Raw genomic sequence first — 19,575 nt, 5'->3', positions numbered from 1 at the left:
CTTTTTGCCTTTTCCTTCCTTCCTTCCTTCCTTTTTTCCTTCCTTTTTTCCTTCCTTCCTTCCTTCCTTCCTGCCTTTTCCTTCCTTCCTTATCTCCTTCCCTCCCTCCCTCCTTCCTTCCTTCCCTTTATCTTTTTGCCTTGTCTTCCTTCCTTACCTCCTTCCTTCCTTCCCTTTACCTTTTTGCCTCTTCCTTCCTTCTTTCCTTCCTTCCTTCACCTTTTTGCCTTTCCTTCCTTCCTTCCTTCCTTCCTTCCTTCCTTCCTTCCTTCCTTCCTTCCTTCCTTCCTTCCCTTTACCCTTTTGCCCCTTCCTTCATTCCTTCCTCCCTCCCTCCCATCTTTGTCAAGGGTGAAACTGCTTGTTGACTTCATGGACTGAGAAATATTGTTTTCTAGGTGATCATATCTTGCTTTTTCCCAATTTGGGAGTTTTGCTTATTTGGGAGTTTTAGCCACATCCCTCTGGAGTTGCCTATTTTAGGAACTGAGAGATGCATTGTGGTTGTTCCTTCGGGTCCCCCCTCCTCCTCCTCCTCTCTTGCTGTTAAGTCCCCTTGTTTTTTTGCCTTGCATTCATTCAGCCAAGTCTTAAGAACGAATCTCTCCGTGCATGACACAACCAGGGGTTGCCTTCATCATCTGGCTGTCACGGAGGCTGACACTGATTTGAGCAGAGAGGGGGAGGACTATCCCAAGGTCAACAGATGGCCTCCATGCCTACGGCAGAACCTCAGTTCCCCACATTTCTAGTCCTTCTTTGCTTTCTCTGAAAATTCTGATTCAGAGCTAAATTCCTATTTCATTTATTACTAGTTGATAACCCTGCATTGCCCAGGTATTTATTTGTAGGGGGGAAAAATGTCCGGACCAAACGTAATTTCTAATGTTGGATTTTCCCCCTTGCCAGAGGGAGTCCCCTTGTGGAGTACCGGGAAGCTGCTACCATGGCAACTCCACTGCGCTGCGCAGTAGAAGCCGTTTTACGCAGTACAGTAGAAGCCGTTTTACGGCACAACAGGCTGCATCTTAACAGAACACACACTCCAAGGGGTGTTACGGGGGTGTCTTACCCCCCCACAGTATTTTTTCTCCAGAGAGAAAGTCATCTGTGTACCAAGTTTGGTTGAAATTGCTCGAGGCGTTCCAGAGTTAGGCTGGAATACGCACACACAAAAACATATTTATAAAGATAGATTCCGTCGTGCCTCATCGTTGGCGTTGATGTATAACTCACCAATATGTCGGTCAGCCCATCTGGAAGGCACCAAGTTTAGGAAAGTCTGCCCTGCTTTACGTCTTGATTCATCTGATGTCGTATTTCCTGAAACGTACATCGATCCCGGTAAAGAGGGCAGAAATACAGAATCCGCTGAATGTCCTTAGCAACAGTTCATTTAGTGACCATTCAAATTTACAACGGCACTGAAAAAAGGCAACTTACGAACCTTTTTCACAGTTACGACCATTTCTGTATCCTGATTTACATCCAGACACTAGGCGACGGCTTCATATTTATGGCCGTTGCAGCGTCCTGCGGTCTCACGGGATCCCCTTTTTTTGCAACCTTCCGACAAGCCAGATTCACTTAACGACTGTGTTACTCACATAACGACTGCCGTGATATGTTTAACAATTGTAGCAAGAGAAAAAAAAATCATACAGTGATTTTAACCCAGTGATTTTAAGCTCTCTTAACCAAGTTCTCACTTAGCCACATAGATTTCGGGCTCCGTTGTCGTCGTAAGTCAAGGACCATCTGTGTTGAACGCAACCGAGGCTGTTCTCACATTTATTTGCTCCACTAAGAATAGCTCGCCTCAAGGATCCCCTCCCTGCTGTTGCCAGTTGTCACCCCGTATTCTGAGTAGGGGGCGAGTCGCGAACACACCAGTGCGGTAATTTTAACCATGGAAACCGAAGCGGAGATAATTTGAGGACTAAATATAAAACATCACCCGGAAAACAATTATTCTATTTCTAATATGAATCTTCAAGAGCCTTATCTCTAAATAGACAGACTAGTACGGAATAGCAAGAGTTGGAAGGGACCTTGGAGGTCATCCAATCTGCCTGGAAGTTTCAAAGAAGAGATTGGACAACCGTTTGCCTGAAGGGGTGGAGGGTTTCCTGCCTAAGCAGGGGGTTGGACTAGAAGACCTCCAAGGTCCCCTTCCGACTCTGTTGTTCTATTGTAGTCCAACTCCCCTACTTAAGCAGGAGACACTATTTCTGACAAGTGGCTGTCCAATCTCTTCTTGAAAACCTCCAGTGATGGAGCACCTACAGCATTTGGTGGCAAGGAGTTCCACTGGTTAATTGCTTTCACTGCTAGGAAATTTCTCCTTAGTTCCAGGATGCCTCTCTCCTTGGTTAGTTTCCCTCCATTGCTTCTTGTCCTGCTCTTCTCAATAGAACAGAATAGAAGAATGGAAGGGAAGGGAAGAGAAAATGGAATAGAATAGAATAATAGGATAGGATAGGAATGGAATAGAAAATAGAAAATATAGAATAGAAAATATAGAATAGAAAATATAGAATAGAAAATATAGAATAGAAAATATAGAATAGAAAATATAGAATAGAAAATATAGAATAGAAAATATAGAATAGAAAATATAGAATAGAAAATTAGAAGAGAAGAGAAGAGAAGAGAAAATAAAGAATAAAATAGAACAGAACAGAATAGAACAGAATAGAATAGAACAGAACAGAACAGAACAGAATAGAATTCTTTATTGGCCAAGTGTGATTGAACACACAAGGAATTTGCCTTTGGTGCATAAGATCTCAGTGTACATTAAGAAAAATAAAATATTGGAACACTGTTGGAATATTGAAACACTGCAAAAACTGCAACCTTTTTTTCCCTGTTCTGTAACTTTGAACTAAACGAACTGTCGCATAAGTCGAGGATCGACTGTGTTGGAAAGCTGTTAAAAATTGGAATGCGGCTGCATCCAAAAGTTTTGCTTTGTAGCCTCCGTGAAGCTCTTAATCTTTTGATACTCGAACCACTCCGACTTCGGAATTCGGTAGTACAAAGAGGGCAGATAAGGATTTCCTGTCCTGCTCTGTGTAAACAGAACCTCTGAGCTCCTTTTGCTCGTAGAAGGCTGATGGGTTTAGCAGAATAACAGAGTTGGAAGGGACCTTCGAGGTCTTCTAGTCCAACCCCCTGCCCAGCCAGGAAACCCTGTACTCGTGAGGGCGAACTTACATCACATGTGCCACAGGTGGGACATGGAGCCATTTCTGAGGGCACGCTAGGCATTGCCCCGTCAGCTCCAGTGTGCATCTTCAGTCTTGATTTTTGGGTGTTTTTCGTCCTTACCTGAAGCCTCCGGAGGGTGAAAAACTGCCCATCACACAAACCGGAAGTTTGGGAATGGACTTCCGGTTTGTGCGTTGGCCATTTTTTGCCCTCCCTGAGCTCCTAGGAAGCCTCTGGAGGGCGAAAAACGGGCCTCCTGGGCCCACCGAAGGTCCGTAAATGAACTGGCCTGGACTGGTAGCATTCCACCCCCTTCCAAAAGGCCCCACGCATGTCCCCACCATGCCCCGTTTTGGCTGCCAGATGCACCGTGGGCCAGTCCTTTGCTATTTGCTGGACGTCCCCGCGGGCCAGATTTAAGCACCCTGCAGGTGGGATGCAGCCCACGGGCGTTGAGTTTGACACCCCCGATCTAGGATGACCGCAATAGTTACACAACAGCTCAGTCCATTGTGACGATTGTGAAAGGGGGTAAGAAACATGTTTTGTGACCCGGAGCCATCTTCAGAGCTTTCCAGATGTTGTCTTCGTGGCTTCTCCACTTCCCCCCTCCAAGCAATTTTGGTCCACGAAAGTCACATGTCTAAAAAAACATATTTCCCAACTCCTCTTTTTTTTAACCCTAGACGTCGTAGACTCCTCGTTTTGAAATGAACTTTAATTAAAGCCAGGTTTTCTGGGGAAAGGACTTTTAATTTGGGTGCCCATAAATATTGTAGCATCCCACCTTCGAACCCCGAGAGGGTTTGGGTTTGATTGTGGTCCCCTGATTTTTAAGTCTCATGGCGGGTGGAAAATCACCCCCCGCACGCCAGTCCTCTGATATTTTTTTTAAAAAACGAAGGTGGTTGTGTGTGTGTGTGTGTTTTTCCTCTCGACAACTTCGAGAAATAGCAGCGAGCCGTAGCAACAAGATTGCATAGAAACCGGGCAGAAGTAGCATTTTCAAAATCTGTGCATGACGAAATCCATCCCGCGTCGCAACATTTAAGAGCTGAAAAACCTGAGCAGCCGATAAGGTGAGCCTCGTGGAAAATCGTGGGAAATGACTTCGGTTTGGGATCAAGCCGTGGTTGTTTATAGCCTTGACTTCAGCAAAGGTTTACAACTGTGTGTAGGTAGAGGTTCCCATGGGCGATTTGGAAAATGTACCATATGGGAGTGAAAATTTCTCCATAACGTCCTTTCGGGTCATTTTCGAATAAAGCTTCGTGAGCCGTGAAAAGAATCTCCTCCTTAATCGACTGGAGGGCGAGATGCAACGCGTTAAAAAAGTTTTCCCGTTGCCGTCGTGCCCTTCTATATTTGTATTTTTGTCTATGTGTGTGTGGTTTTTCTATTTATATATCTGCAAGCATGTTTTTCTCTTGCTGCTTCTGTTTTTCTCTCGATGAAAATAGCATAGGTTTATTTGGGGTTTTTCTTTTTAACCCTCCTTCCTTCCCTCTCCGTCCTGCGCCTTAAGAACAAAAATCCACCTATATCTCACATGTGTGAGATATATACAGAGGTGGGTTTCACATAATTTTTAACACCGGTTTGCCGCGCGCTGAAAATGTGAGTGTGTGGGCGTCGCCTTCCACACATGCACTATGCTCATGCGCGTAGCTTGCATGCATGCACGTGGCTTAGAAGATGTGGCTAAATAGCACAGCATAGCGCCAGAACGGTGATCCACAGGTCCCCACTACTAATTCGGCTGAACTAGTCCGAACCGGCTGAATACCACTACTGGATATATATATGTTTATATATTTGAGACACGGTGGCTCAGGGGCTTAGACACTGAGAATCCCTGGCGCCACGTAATGGAGTGAGCTCCCGTGACTTGTCCCAGCTTCTGCCAACCTAGCACTTCGAAAGCACGTAGAAAATGCAAGTAGAAAAATAGGAACCACCTTTGGTGGGAAGGGAACAGCGTTCCGTGCGCCTTCGGCGTTGAGTCATGCGGGCCACATGACCACGGAGACGTCTTCGGATAGCGCTGGCTCTTCGGCTTTGAAACGGAGATGAGCATCGCCCCCTAGAGTCGGGAATGATTAGCACTTACGTACGAGGGGAACCTTTATCTTTACATACATGAGCCGAGGTGGCGCAGTGGTTAGAGTGCAGTACTGCAGGCCACTTCAGCTGGTTCTAATCTCTGCAGTTCAGCGGTTCTAATCTCACCGGCTCAGGGTTGACTCAGCCTTCCATCCTTCCGAGGTGGGTGAAATGAGGACCCGGATTGTGGGGGCGATATGCTGACTCTGTAAACCGCTTAGAGAGGGCTGAAAGCCCTATGAAGTGGTATATAAGTCTAAGTCTTATATATAAGTCTTCCTGCTATTGCTATTGCTATTGCTATACTGAATATAAATAAGTAAATGTTGATTATGACTATTGCATATTTTTAATGAAGTGTCTTTCTCGTTGTTAAGCCTCTATGATGGGTTCTTCTTCTGAATTTTGCGTTCTTTTCCTGTAGTCTGCCAATTTCAGTACAGGCGGTCCTTGACTTACAACGGCTCACTTAGCGACGGAAGTTACAACGGTGCGGGGAAAAAAAGAGACATGACCGTTTTTCACTCTTACAACGGTTCAGCCTCCCTGTGGTCACGTGGTTAAAATTCAGAGGCTTGGGAATCGACTCCTATTTATGACGGTCGCAGTGCCTGGGGTCACGTATTCCCCTTCTGGCAATCAAAGTCCACGGGGAAGGCAGATTCACTTAACAACTGGGGTTACTCAGTTAATAACGGCAGCGATTCACTTAACAGCTGTGGCAAGAAAGATTGTAAAACTGTCTCGCTTAGCGACAGGAATTTTGGGCTCATTTGTGGTCGTAAAGCGGAGGACTACCTGTAGATCTTGGAATTAAATTCTTGCTTGTTTTTCTGCCCAGAATCTCTCTCTTGGAGGGGCAGAGTTGAGTGCGATATTTAGTCTACCTTAAGAAAGTTTTGATAATGTCTTTCGACCTCAGTGGCATAATCTGGACGTGAAGCTCCTGGAACCGAATGGGCAGCTGGTGGTTTTCTTTCATTCCGTGCCAGGTAAAAGCAATTTGTGCCTGGAATGGATTAGTGCTCTCTGTATAATTAAAACATTTGACGCTGGAAATGTGCAGAGCATTGCAAAGTTGAAATGTTTTTGGTCTCAGAAGGTTTGGGGGAATAGCTGGGTTGGGGTTCAGGAGACGCTCTTCTAACCTGTCCATTATTGTCCCAACACTGTGAAAACTTTACCCACTTCCAAAGGAAAAAGTTTGGAAACAATTTGCACAGTTTCTTCCTTTCCTTTCCTTTCCTTTCCTTTCCTTCTTTCCTTTCCTTCTTTCCTTTCCTTCTTTCCTTCCCTTCTCTTCCCTTTTTCCTTTCCTTCTTCCCTTCCCTTCTCTTCTCTTCCCTTTCCTTCTCTTCCCTTTCCTTCTCTTCCCTTTTTCCTTCCCTTCTCTTCCCTTCTCTTCTCTTCCCTTTTTCCTTCCCTTCCTTCCCTTTTTCCTTTCCTTCTTTCCTTTCCTTTCCTTCCCTTTCTTTTTTCCTTTCCTTCTTTCCTTTCCTTCTCTTCCCTTCCTCCTTCCTTTTGCTTCCTTTCCCATCTCTTTCCTTTCCTTCCCTTCCCTTTTCCTTTCCTTCTTCCCTTCCCTTCTCTTCTCTTCCCTTTCCTTCTCTTCCCTTTTTCCTTCCCTTCTCTTCCCTTCCATTCCCTTCCCTTCCCTTTTTCCTTTCCTTCTTCCCTTCCCTTCTCTTCCCTTTCCTTCTCTTCCCTTTTTCCTTCCCTTCTCTTCCCTTCCATTCCCTTCTCTTCCCTTTTTCCTTTCTTTCTTCCCTTCCCTTCTCTTCTCTTCCCTTCCCTTTTTCCTTTCCTTCTTTCCTTTCCTTCCTTTCACTTCCCTTCCCTTCCTCCTTTCCTTTCGCTTCCCTTCTCATCCCTTCCCCCTTCCTCCCTCCCTCCCTCCCTCCCTCCCTTCTGAGATTCTGATAGCAATATCACTTTAATTCAATCCTTTAAAAAAAACCTTAAAATGTTCATTTGTTGACCTTTCCTGCAGATGGGAGGATTGAAGGCAGGCGCTTTGAGGGGAGAGAACTCTTGACATCACAGGAGGAAGAAGTTTGTAGATTTGTTAGCTGACCGTTTAAATTAAAGTGTAATGTAGTTTGCCTGTAAAAAGAGGCTTGGAAGGATTTCCCCACTGCAGCAGGGAGAGTTTAGTAACGCTGGAATGCCTACATCCAATCGGTGCCTGGTTCCTGGTACTTTTGCCTTGGTTTGCCAGCATTTGCAAATCTTATTTGGTTTTAAAAACGGAGAGTTGACTTGGGAAGATCCGCCTGGGGCAGCTTTTCAGATCGGTGGCAATGTTTATTATTCTCTGACATTTACACTGATGTGCTTACGTGCCCCTAAACACACCCATGTGAACAAAATGTAGCATAAAACAGCAGATTTCTTTCTGGGCAAATTCGCGTTTTAAGAAATCATAAGGAGTTGGCCTTCCCTAGGACGATGGAAGGAGGTAGGGGGAGGGGATTGTATCGATTACACTTAATTGGAAGCTAATTACATCTGGACTTTATTGAGAAGGTAATAGCAGTTAGACTTATATACCGCTTCATAGGGCTTTCAGCCCTCTCTAAGCGGTTTAAAGAGTCAGCATATCGCCCCCAATAGTCTGGGTCCTCATTTCACCCACCTCGGAAGGATGGAAGGCTGAGTCAACCTTGAGCCGGTGAGATTAGAACCACTGAACTGCAGATAACAGTCAGCTGAAGTGGCCTGCAGTACTGCACCCTAACCACTGCGCCACCTCTCACCCGAGTGAGAGTCTTGTGAGTAGAGGGGTCAGTTGTGAGACACCAGTGGGAGTCTTGTGATGGGTCTTGTCCAGAGGTGGGTTCCTACCGGTTCGCACCTATTCGGTAGAACCGGTTTGTCAAATCTACTGAACCGATTAGAAGAGGTTCCGCCAGTGGACCCGGAAAGCAGGCCATACCTACAGAAGAGGTTCCAAAAATTTTTGAAACCCACCACTGACACACACACAGACAGAGTCACACAGAGAGAGGAAGAGAAAGGAAGGAAGAAATAAATAAAGAAAAAAAGAAAAAAAGAAAGAAAAAGTGAGAGAGATGAAAGAAAAAAAGGAAAAAGGGACGGAGAGACAAAAGGGGGGAAGGAAAGAGAGAGAGAGAGAGAGAGAGAGAGAGAGAGAGAGAGAGAGAGAGAACACATTGCTGGCAAGCCACTCCCACCAGGTCACATGGCCGGCAAGCCACTCCCATAAAGGAGGCCACACCCACAGAGTAAGTTCGAAATTTTTTTGAAACCCACCACTGGTCTTGTCATAGAGAGGCCACATCAGGTGTGCATCACAACAGGTGAGCCTCTTGTGATGGTCGGGTGTGGGTCGTGTCAAGTGACCTTTCTTTAATTAAAAAAAAAAGTTTTATTAATTTTCTATTGTTTACATTTTGTTAGTGCTTAATAAACATCGTGTTGTCTGGGTTACAATCACTGCGTTATAAAGTGGTTAACCACTGGGGCAAGAACAGTCGTAAAACAAGGCAAAATTCAGTTAGCAAATCTTTCGCTTAGCAACGTAAATTTTGGGCTCAGTTGTCGTAATTCGAGGACTTCAACCCAGGTTCCTGGAAACTGGAGAGCACGATTGAGATATATTAGGATTTGATGTTAGTGAATTCATAGTATATTATTTCATATCCTTTATGAATTAATTTTAATTGGCGACCGGCGGGATCGGAAGACTTCAATTGATCCAGGTTGCAAATTTCACTCTATGAGTTGGAGGAGGGCTAGTGGATAATCATAGTTGCAGCTGTTGCGCACTCTGCTTACGTTCCCTCCAATCTTCTGACAAGGTTTTGAGAAGTTGATTTACCCAGCAAATACAGCTGGGTAGCGTCTCAGATAGAAAGTTCCTACAGAGAGTGGTGAGGACAGTGGAGAAGATCATACTGTAGGAAGCTTGCTTCCCGTCATTCAGGATGCTGCTTATAAGCGCTATGCGCTTAGAGCCCAAAGCATTGTTAGAGACCCCACACACACACTGCGGTCTGTTTCTGTTGCCCCACTCTGGGAGGTGGTCCAACCCAACCTCAACCATAGATACTCATTGAATGTCTCTGTTCCTTTTCTCTTATCACTACAATCTGTCCTATGGGGTTGCTGGTGAAGGGAAAATGCGATATAACCCCCAAAATCAATAAAACAATTGAAAGTTTCCTACTGCAGTTAGTTGAGATTGCCCAGTGCCGATTCTAAACTCTGTTGTTATTCCCTGCTAAAGCTTCAGAACAGAGCTTAAAATGAGAGGGACTCATTTTTTTAAACCCCCCCCCCAGCTTTTGTGAGCTGCAGCTCACTCACTCTATGGGAGGCGTAGAAGGGGGCTTGTTCATTTTGTGATGCGCTTTGGTCTCGCGAGGATTATTATTTTGACATCTGCTAGTTCTGGAAAGAAACAGATGTTCGGCAAACCAGACGGGTGACGACTCGGCGGGAATTTTGGAAAAGACGTTTCCCAGCAGGAATGCAAATCCCCTTTTGACACACATACCCCTCACCCACCCACCCACCCACCCACCCAATCACTGTCAGGTCCCATTCCCCTACAGCCCAAGCTGCCTGCCTGCCCACCTGTCCATCTAATCTATTATCTTTATCTAACTATACATCTCTAGCCATCCATCTATCCCGCTCTCCTGTCTGTCTGTCTGTCTGTCTCTCTCTCTCTCTCTCTTCTATCTAATCTCTATTATACATTCCTCTATCTATCTCTATCCATTCATCCATCCATCCCTCTCCCCAATTATCTATCTATCTATATCTATCTATATCTGTCTGTCTGTCTATCTATCTCTATTCTATCTAATCTTTATATCTATAATTCCTCTATCTATCTCTATCCATTCATCCATCCATCCCTCTCTACAATTATCTATATCTATCTATCTATCTATCTATCTATCTATCTATCTATCTATCTATCTATCTATCTCTATTCTATCTATATCTATATATATTCCTCTATCTATCCATTCATCCATCCATCCATCCCTCTCTCCAATTATCTATCTATATCTATCATCTATCTCTATTCTATCTAATCTCTATCAATCTACACATTCCTCTAACTATCCATCCATCCATTACTCTCTCCTATAGCTATCTATCTATCTATCTATCTATCTATCTATCTATCTATCTATCTATCTATCTATCTATCTATCTATCTATCTTTATCCTCCATCCATCCATCCATCCCTCTCTCCTATCTGTCTGTCTGTCTGTCTATCTGTCATCTGCCACCTACCTACCTACCTACCTACCTACCTACCTACCTACCTACCTACCTACCTACCTACCTAAATAGAGCTGAAAGGGACCCTGGAGATCTTCTAGTCTAGTCCAGTTCTAGAGCAACCACAACTTCTGTAAACAAGTTGTGTTAAGTGTCCTCACTCTTAGGAAGTTTCTCCTAAATCCCTTCTCCTTAAATGCTTCTCACCTCGATTAATTTCCACCCATTTTGGTGTCTCTTGCTCTCTTTGCCCTTAAGTAAACGTTTAGCGAAGTGTTTCCAACAAATTGTTGGCCTCTAAATGCCCGGTCCCTGCCCTCGGGAAAGTCGGTGTCTGTTTTTCTTTGAAGAAGACTTTCTTTGACTCTTGTTGACTGGAGTATTATCTTGCCATCTGGTGTTGAATAGCAAGAGCAAGGCTGGATAATAAGACCTTATGTGAAAACGGTCTCCAACCCGACACAGAAGAACTCCGATATTCAGCGAATGCAGAACTGAATTTGCAGATGGTTTGAAGGTGGCTTCTGAAATGGGCAAATCCTACATAACTCATTGTTGCCTCCTTCTTCCAGGTATTAGCGGTGGCTGCCCTACAGGAGGATGACTATGATGGGAGATGCAAGTGAGATGCTGGCTGCAGCTCTGGAGCAGATGGATGGCATTATTGCAGGTGGATCCTCCCATCACCCTCTTCCTTATCTCTCTACATGTCGTCCCTGGAGGAGGAACCTTGTGGGGGAGAGGCAGGGGGGCGGGTCTCCAAATTTGGCAACTTTAAGACTTGGGGACTTCGATTCTCAGAATTCTTCAGCCCGCCACCCTATGCTGCGTGGGGTATTCTGGGCGTTGAAGTCCTTGTTCTGACTTAGGCTTCCCAAGATCACAAAACCGACTCCTTGTCCCGATAAAAAAACCTCTTTTATTTAGTTTTAAAGGGAATTCCTCTCCAGCAAAGTCCCAGCCAAGAGTCTTTCAAGAGATTTCACAACTACAGACCTTTATCAGGCTTGGAGAGCTGCCAGGCCGATATCTTCCAAACTCCACGCTGTAGCAGCAATTACTCGGCAAGAAGTCAGGAACAGATCTTCCCCCTAATGAATGGAACTCATTGTCTCCTGCAAACTCCACTCCCCTTTCGCTCCTCTTTATTCCCTCTGGGAGGGGCCATTCACCATCCACCTGTGGCCTTACTCCCAAGTCAACCCCTGTTCTTTAGCTCTTCCCTTTGTCTGGCAACTCTGCGCATGCACACACTGGGAAGAGGCTCCATCTGTTCTTCTGCCCCCCTGTGTCTTTCAGGAAACAGTTCTGGCCTAGGCTTCCCCAGCAGCGTGAAGTCGAGTCCTCGTCCTGATAAACCCATTTGATTTAATGTACAGTGGATTCCTCTCCAGCAAAGTCTTTCCTCTCCCACAGTCTTTCAAGATAGTCCCCAATTACCCACCTTTCTCAGGCTTGGAGAGCGGCCAGGCCGATATCTTTCAGACGCCGCAATACTTGGCAAGGATGCAGGAATGAATTCATTGTCTCCTGCAAGCTCCACTCCCCATTTGCTCCTCTTTTATTTCCTCTGGGAGGGGCCATTCACCGTCCAGCTGTGGCCTCACTCCCAAGTCGACCCCTGTTCTTTAGCTCTTCCCTTCGTCTGGCAGCTCTGCGCATGCGCACACTGGGAACAGGCTCCAGATGTTCCTCTGCCCCATTGATGTCTGACTCTGAAGGCAGCTGATATCTGTCAGACAGCTCTGGCCCCCTCTCTGCCCCTGACGCAGAGCCCTCATCAGATCCCTCCCCAGACTCCAGGAGTGGTCACTAGCTCCGATGGCCACTGGTGGGCCACAACTCTTAAAGTTACTAAATTTTGGAGACTATCCAGGTCTAAGGATACATCAAATAAGGGTAGCTCTTAACTTATGTCACTTTGTTTAATGACTGTTCGAAGTTCCATAAATGGACTTAAGTGGACTAAATCCACTTAATGGCTGTTTTTCAAACTTATGACCGTTGCAACCTCCCCATGGTCACCTGATCCAAATTCAGACACTGGCAACCGATTCATATTTATGATGGTTGGCGTGTCCCGAGGTCTCGTGATCCCCTTTTGCGACCCCTTCTGATCAGCAAAGTCAATTTTGGGCTCCATTGTGGACGTAAATCGAGGACTACCTGGATAAACTGATCATCAGCCTGCAGGTTTTAACCGCCTTCTTCTCACCCTCCTCCTCCTCCTCCTCCTCCTCCTCCTCCTCCTCCTCCTCCTCCTCCTCCTCCTCCTCCTCCTCCTCCTCCTCCAGGGTCCAAAGCGCTGGAATACTCCAATGGCTTGTTTGATTGCCAGTCCCCAACTTCTCCATTCATGGGGAGCCTACGTGTCCTCCACCTGGTGGAAGATCTCCGGGGTTTGCTGGAGATGATGGAAATGGACGAGAGAGAAGGTCTGAGGTGCCAGGTCCCCGAGTCAACGGCCGAGATTTTGATGGAATGGCTGCAAAACCAAATGGTGAGACAGGTAAGTGGGCAATTGTAAATTATGGTGAGAAAATACAGTGGCCCTAGCTAGCCTAAAAACTCCCAAGATCACCGCAGATGGGGACTGCAGCCAAGAAATGAAAAGACACTTGCTCCTGGGGAGGAAAGCGATGGGAAATCTAGACAGCATCCTAAAAAGCAGAGACATCCCCCTGCCAACAAAAGTGCATATAGTCAAGGCTGTGGTTTCCCCAGTTGCCATGGATGGCTGTGAAGGTTGGACCATAAGAAAGGCTGATCGCCAAAGAATGGAGGCCTTTGAACTCTGGTGCTGGAGAAGAAGACTCCTGCATTGAGTCCCTTGGACTGCAAGGCCATCCAACCGGTCAGTCCTAGAGGAGATCAACCCTGGCTGCTCTTCAGAAGGCCGGATCCTGAAGAGGAAACTCAAAGACTTTGGCCACCTAATGAGAAGGAAGAAGGACTCCCTGGAGAAGAGCCTCATGCTGGGAACGATGGAGGGCAGAAGAAGAAGAAGGGGACGGCAGAGAAGGAGGTGGCTGGATGGAGTCACCCAAGCAATCGGCGTGAGCTTCAATGGACTCCAGAGGATGGTAGAGGACAGGAAGGCCTGGAGGAACATTGTCCATTGGGTCACAATGGGTCGGACAAGTCTTTGCAACTAAAAATCCCTAGAATTTTAAACATGCATACTTGTTGAAGGAAGGAAGGGAGGAAGGGAGGGAGGGAGGAAGGAATGACACATATACCACTTTATAGTGCTTCACAGCCCTCTCTAAGCAGTTTTACAAAAGCAGCCTCTTGCGCCCAACAATCTGGGTCCTCATTTTACCCAGCTCGGAAGGATGGAAGGATGAGTCAGCCTTGAACCAGTCAGGATCGATCCTATAACATTTCAGGCAAATGGTTATCCAACATCTTCTTAAAAACTTCCAGTGTTGGAACATTCACAACTTCTGGAGGCAGGTTGTTCCACTGATTAATTGTTGTAACTGTTGGGAAATTCTTCCTTAGTTCTAAGTTGCTTCTCTCCTTGATTAGTTTCCACCCATTGCTTCTTGTCCTGCCTTCAGGTGCTTTGGAGAATAGCTTGACTCCCTCTTCTTTGTGGCAACCCCTGAGATATTGGAAGACTGCTATCCTGTCTCCCCTGGTCCTTCTTTTCATTAAACTAGACCTACCCAGTTCCTGCAACCGTTCTTCCTATGTTTTAGCCTCCAGTCCCCTAATCATCTTGGGGGTCATCTTGAAGTTGGATGAAACATAAAAGAATAAACAGAAAACAAATACACGGGACAGGGGATGGGAAGAGATCCTGGATCCTCCTCTTACAACCTTTGTGACGGCTTTTTACTTTGTCGTCGTGTTTTGAACAGATCTAGAAAGCAACATGACAGCAACCGAGGTTTTTTTTTCTTTTTCATTTTCCAGATTAATGGACATTTGTCTGCTAACGGAGACGTCTACCAGGAGCGGCTGAGCCGGCTGGAAAGCGATAAGGAATCCCTGGTTCTGCAGGTGAGGGTGGAGAAAGGACATTTTCTGGTTGGCATGCTCAGAGATAGGGAGTGGCACCAGTTGTTTTCATTCTTCTTTCTTTCTTTCTTTCTTTCCTTCTTTCTTCCTTCTTTCTCTCTCTCCCCCTCCCTCCTTCTTTCTTTCCTCTTTCTCTCCCCCTATCTACATCTTTCTTTTTTCTTTCCTCTTTCTTCCTTTCCTTTCTTCCTTTCCTCTTCCTTCCTTCCTTCCTTTCTTTTTTCTTTCCTCTTTCTTTCTTCCTTTCCCCTTTCTTTCTTTCTTTCTTCCTTCTTTCTCTCCCCCCCTCCTTCTTTCTTTCCTCTTTCTCCCTCCCTCCCTACATCTTTCTTTCTTTTTTCTTTCCTCTTTCTTCCTTTCCTTTCTTCCTTTCCTCTTCCTTCCTTTCTTTTTTCTTTCCTCTTTCTTTCTTCCTTTCTCCTTTCTTTCTTTCCTTCCTTCCTTCCTTCCTTTCTTTCTTTCTTCTTTCCTTCCTTCCTTCTTACTTTCTTTCTCTCTCTCTCCCCCCTCCCTCCTTCTTTCTTTCCTCTTTCTCTCTCCCTACCTACATCTTTCTTTTTTCTTTTTTCTTTCCTTCCTTCCTTCTTACTTTCTTTCTTTCTCTCTCTCTCTCTCTCTCCCCCCTTCCTCCTTCTTTCTTTCCTCTTTCTCTCTCCCTACCTACATCTTTCTTTTTTCTTTCCGCTTTCTTCCTTTCCTTCCTTCCTTCCTTCCTTCCTTCCTTTCTTTCTTTCTTTCTGTCTCTCCCTCTTTCTTTTTTCTTTTCCCCCTCTTTCTTTTTCTTTCTTTTCCTTTTTTTAAATACAGGTGAGTGTCCTCACTGACCAAGTGGATGCTCAGGGAGAGAAGATCAGAGATCTGGAGTTGTCACTGGAAGAAAACAGAGAGAAGCTGAATTCAACGGAAGAAATGTTACAGCAGGTACCACCCATTCCCTCTGGAGGAAGCTAAGGGTTTCCTTGGGTTGAATCTCCTCTGTTTTTGACACATTGCTTGCCCACTTATCCACAGAGGGGGGGGGCTGGTGCTCTCTGGGCTTGGTGGTTTTCTTGCAGACTTTTCATGACCCAACTACGTAACATCATCAGTGCTAGAAGGGAGGAAGAGGAGGAGGAGGAGAACTGTGGGGTCCTTGGTGCTCTCTGAGCTTGGTGGTTTCCTTGAAGATGTTTCATTACCCAACTAAGTAACATCATCAGTGTTAGAAGGGAGGAGGAGGAAGAGGACGAGGACTGTGGGGTCCTTGGTGCTCTCTGAGCTTGGTGGTTTTCTTGCAGACGTTTCATTACCAAACTAAGTAACATCATCAATGCTAGAAGGAAAGTGTGTGTGTGAAGAGGAGGAGGAGGAGGACCACATCGATTTTGGGTGGGGGTCCTTAGTGCTCTCTGGGCTTGGTGGTTTACTTGCAGACATTTTGTGACCCAACTAAGTATCATCATCAGTGCTAGAAGGGAGGTATGTGTGTGGGAAGGAGGAGGAGGAGGTCTTGGTGCTCTCTGAGCTTCGTTGTTTTCTTGCAGATGCTTCATGGGCACTGATGATGTTGCCTCGTTGGGTCATGAAAATCTGCAAGGAAACTGCCAAGCCCAGCGAGCACCAAGCCCTCCTCTCCTCTTCCTCCTCTTCCTCCTCCTCTACATTTGACGCAACGTTCAAAGACACGTTGCCTTTCTCTCTCTCCTCCTTTAAAGGACAGTCAGTCTCTTCTCATTTCTTCTTCTTTTTTTAACCAGGAGCTCCTAAGCAGGACATCTCTTGAAACTCAGAAGCTGGATCTCATGGCCGAGGTCTCCAACCTGAAGCTGAAGCTGACCGCAGTGGAAAAGGACAGGATGGATTATGAAGGCAGGTTCGGAGATGCAGATGTGAGTCAAACAATTTGAAAAAAAATATTTTGAGGGTTCGCGCCATTGTCAATTTCTTCACTATTTTGCTAAGCATGGCGTTTCTTGTCCAACAATGTTGAGGTCAAGATAGCAGTAGCCTTAACAATTAGACTTATATACCACTCCATAATGCTTTACAGTTTACAAATGTCAGCATCTTGCCCCCAACGATCTGGGTCAGGGGTCGGTAACCTGTGGCTCTGGAGCCGCATGTGGCTCTTTCATCCCTCTGCTGTGGCTCCCTGTCACCGGTTGGCTCCACAATTGATAGGGCTTTCAGTTAGGACAGGTGGAGGAAAAAGGACGCCACGCTAGGAAAAGACTCTATGGTGGGGGAACTGGGCTTACGGTCGGCAGAGGAAAAAGGATGCCACACTAGGAAAAGACTCTATGGTGGGGAAACTGGGCTTCCGGGTGGCAGAGGAAAAAGGACGCCACGCTAGGAAAAGACTCTATGGTGGGGAAACTGGGCTTCCGGGTGGCAGAGGAAAAAGGACGCCACGCTAGGAAAAGACTCTATGGTGGGAACCAGACCTCCGGTCGGCAGAGGAAAAAGGATGCCGTGCTAGGAGGAGACTCTATGGTGGTAGTGGTGGGAACCAGACTTCCGGTCGGCAGAGGAAAAAGGATGCCATGCTAGGAGGAGACTCTATGGTGGGGAAACTGGACTTCTGGTCAGCTCCAGAATTGAATGGGGGCTTCCGGTTAGGACATTTATGGCTCTTTGAGTGTTTAAAGTTGCTGTCCCTTGATCTGGGTCCTGATTTTACTGATCTTGGAAGTATGGAAGTCTTGAGTCCATCTTGAGCTAGTCAGGATCGAACTCCTGGCAGTGGGCAGAATTAGCCTGCAGTGCTGCATTCTAATAACTGTGCCACCATGGATGGATGGATGGATGGATGGATGGATGGATGGATGGAAGGAAGGAAGGAAGGAAGGAAGGAAGGAAGGAAGGAAGGAAGGCTGCCTGAGTCAACCTTGAGCCGGTCAGGATTGAACTCCTGGCAGCGAGCAGAGTCTGCCTGCAATGCAGCCATTTTAATCTGCCTCTGTGAAGGCAGAAGAAGACACCCCAGGCTTCTCCTTTTTCTCCTCATTTCCTTGACTTTCAAATCTTTTTGTTCCCTTCTTTTCTTTCGAAACAGGATTTGATGCAGGAAGTTAATGATTTGCGCTTAAAAGTAGGAGAAATGGACAGGGAAAGGCTTCAGTATGAGAAAAAGCTTAAGTCTACCAAAGTAAGTCCACGTTACAGATTAAATAAATGCATCCTTGGCCGTCTTTATCTCTTGACTTATATATCTATATTCATGTCTCTTTTTCTACCAAAGATTGATCCATTGATATGACAGCCTAGAATATTATTGGCTTAAGGTTAAGCCTGGGTTTAAGTTGGTGCAGCCAGAAGATGGTTAGAAGCTGTTTCTACGAAACTGTCTTTACAAATGGCTAGTATAGAAGTATTTCCTTCTTCATATCAGGGAAGGAAAATTGAGGGATTGTAGAAATCTAGCTAGACTTCTAGCTAGAAATGCTGCTTTCTCTTTCTATATTTAAATGCTAGCCCTTAAGGGTGCGATTCACAACATGAAAGAGCAAAATATCACACTTGCTGAAAAGAAATTAGCACAGGCTTAATTTAAAATGCCTACAGTAGGAGCCAAAATTGTAGAAATCTTTTGGGGGGGAAAATGCATTCTTGAGGTTTGATGGCTAATAGCACCACTTTTTTTGGGGACTAGCATCTTAAAATTATATACCAACGGAAAGATAATTTAATCAGGAATGCAATGCAACACCATGCAAATTAATGGTGGGAAGGAGAAAGGGAGAGGAAAGGAGGAAGAGAGGGGATAGGAGAGAGGGAAACGGAAGGGAGAGAAAGAGTAGGAGAGAGAGAAGGAGTGGAAAGAGGAGAGAGGAGAAGGACAGAGGAAGGGAAAGTAGAGAAGAGAGGGAACGTATAGGGAAGAAAGGAGGTAGGGAGGAGGAGAGAGGGAGAGGAGATAGGGCAGAGGTGAAATAGGGTATAATATAGTGTATGGAAAGCAGACGAGCAAATGACAGTTGTGGTGGATTGATGGTAAAAGGGATCAATATAATATTGGATAATATTGTAGGAAGTTATCACCCAGCCCTCTCCCAGGAAAATGAAATATCCTAGGAAATATTGAAAAGGCAGAATATTTCTCTGGATGTGAAAAATGAAGAAACATGTTTCAAAAGACAGAATAGCTGCCTGTAGCTTCTTGCCCATCCCCACTTTGTTAATGGGCCATTAAGAAGGCCAAGCTAGTCCACTTTACATAATAAAGACTTCTCCACTTCAGCTCACAGGAAAGCATGATAATATTGGCCCCAACTTGACCACATGGCATCTGAGAACTCAACCAAACCTGGATTCAAAACACAGCCTAGAGAGTTGCCCCTGCATGGGCCCCATGGGAGTCTGACAACCAATCCGAATACAAGTTCAAGATCAAAGGCCAGAGAGGGCATAAAACCAGGGACTCAGCTTCTCTTGCTCCCTTGCTTTCCCTTCTCTTCTCCACCAACATTGAAGCATGTGATCCCCTTTTCTGTTCAGGAGCTCAAGCCGCGTGGTCCTGTCCACCATTAAAACCATCTTTCCAAGCAGCCTCCATGTCTCCAGTGTCTTTTCCCCCACTTGGAGCCGAACCCAGAAGGACATTTCTTTCATCAATATAAAATAGTGATTGTTAAGATGTAATGGTATACTTGTGGTTATATGAATGAAATTTTTTAAAAAAACGTTTTCAAAAAACAAAACAAAGTTTGTTCAGTTATCTGTATTCTACAAAAAGGTATAGCCAAATATATCCAGTAATATAATCCAGTTAATCGAAGCAATTATTCAATCTTGGTTTCACATTATAACAGCTGCAGAACTAAAAGACTTGGTTCACTCCCTGGCAAGGCCTTCATTCATGCTAAAGGTTATCCAACTAAGTATTAACTGACATGGTGATAATTTTGTATATCTCATTTTTCCCCCCTATGGTGATAATTTTTGTATATCTCGTTTTTTTTTCCTACACGTTTCACTTTTCTCCTCTACAA

General features: G+C 45.4%; 1 protein-coding gene across 1 annotated transcript in view; it reads left to right on the top strand.

Annotated features, from left to right (window-relative positions):
• The first annotated feature begins 11,150 nt into the window (after positions 1-11,150).
• The window catches only part of PPFIBP1 (PPFIB scaffold protein 1), a 55,552-nt gene continuing 47,127 nt past the window's right edge, over positions 11,151-19,575 (top strand). Inside the window, exons 1-6 of the mRNA XM_087722364.1 lie at positions 11,151-11,249; positions 12,874-13,079; positions 14,501-14,587; positions 15,413-15,526; positions 16,342-16,473; positions 17,640-17,732. Coding sequence (XP_087578490.1) covers positions 11,180-11,249; positions 12,874-13,079; positions 14,501-14,587; positions 15,413-15,526; positions 16,342-16,473; positions 17,640-17,732 — 702 coding nt within the window. The 5' untranslated portion in view covers positions 11,151-11,179. The remainder of the gene's footprint in view (positions 11,250-12,873; positions 13,080-14,500; positions 14,588-15,412; positions 15,527-16,341; positions 16,474-17,639; positions 17,733-19,575) is intronic.

This window comes from Thamnophis sirtalis, unplaced genomic scaffold (genome assembly GCF_051295495.1).
Source record: "Thamnophis sirtalis isolate CommonGarterSnake01/CBP01778 unplaced genomic scaffold, rThaSir2_p1.2 scaffold_9, whole genome shotgun sequence".
NCBI classification, from domain to species: Eukaryota; Metazoa; Chordata; class Lepidosauria; order Squamata; family Natricidae; genus Thamnophis; species Thamnophis sirtalis.
This window is presented reverse-complemented; position numbering and strand designations above follow the sequence as displayed.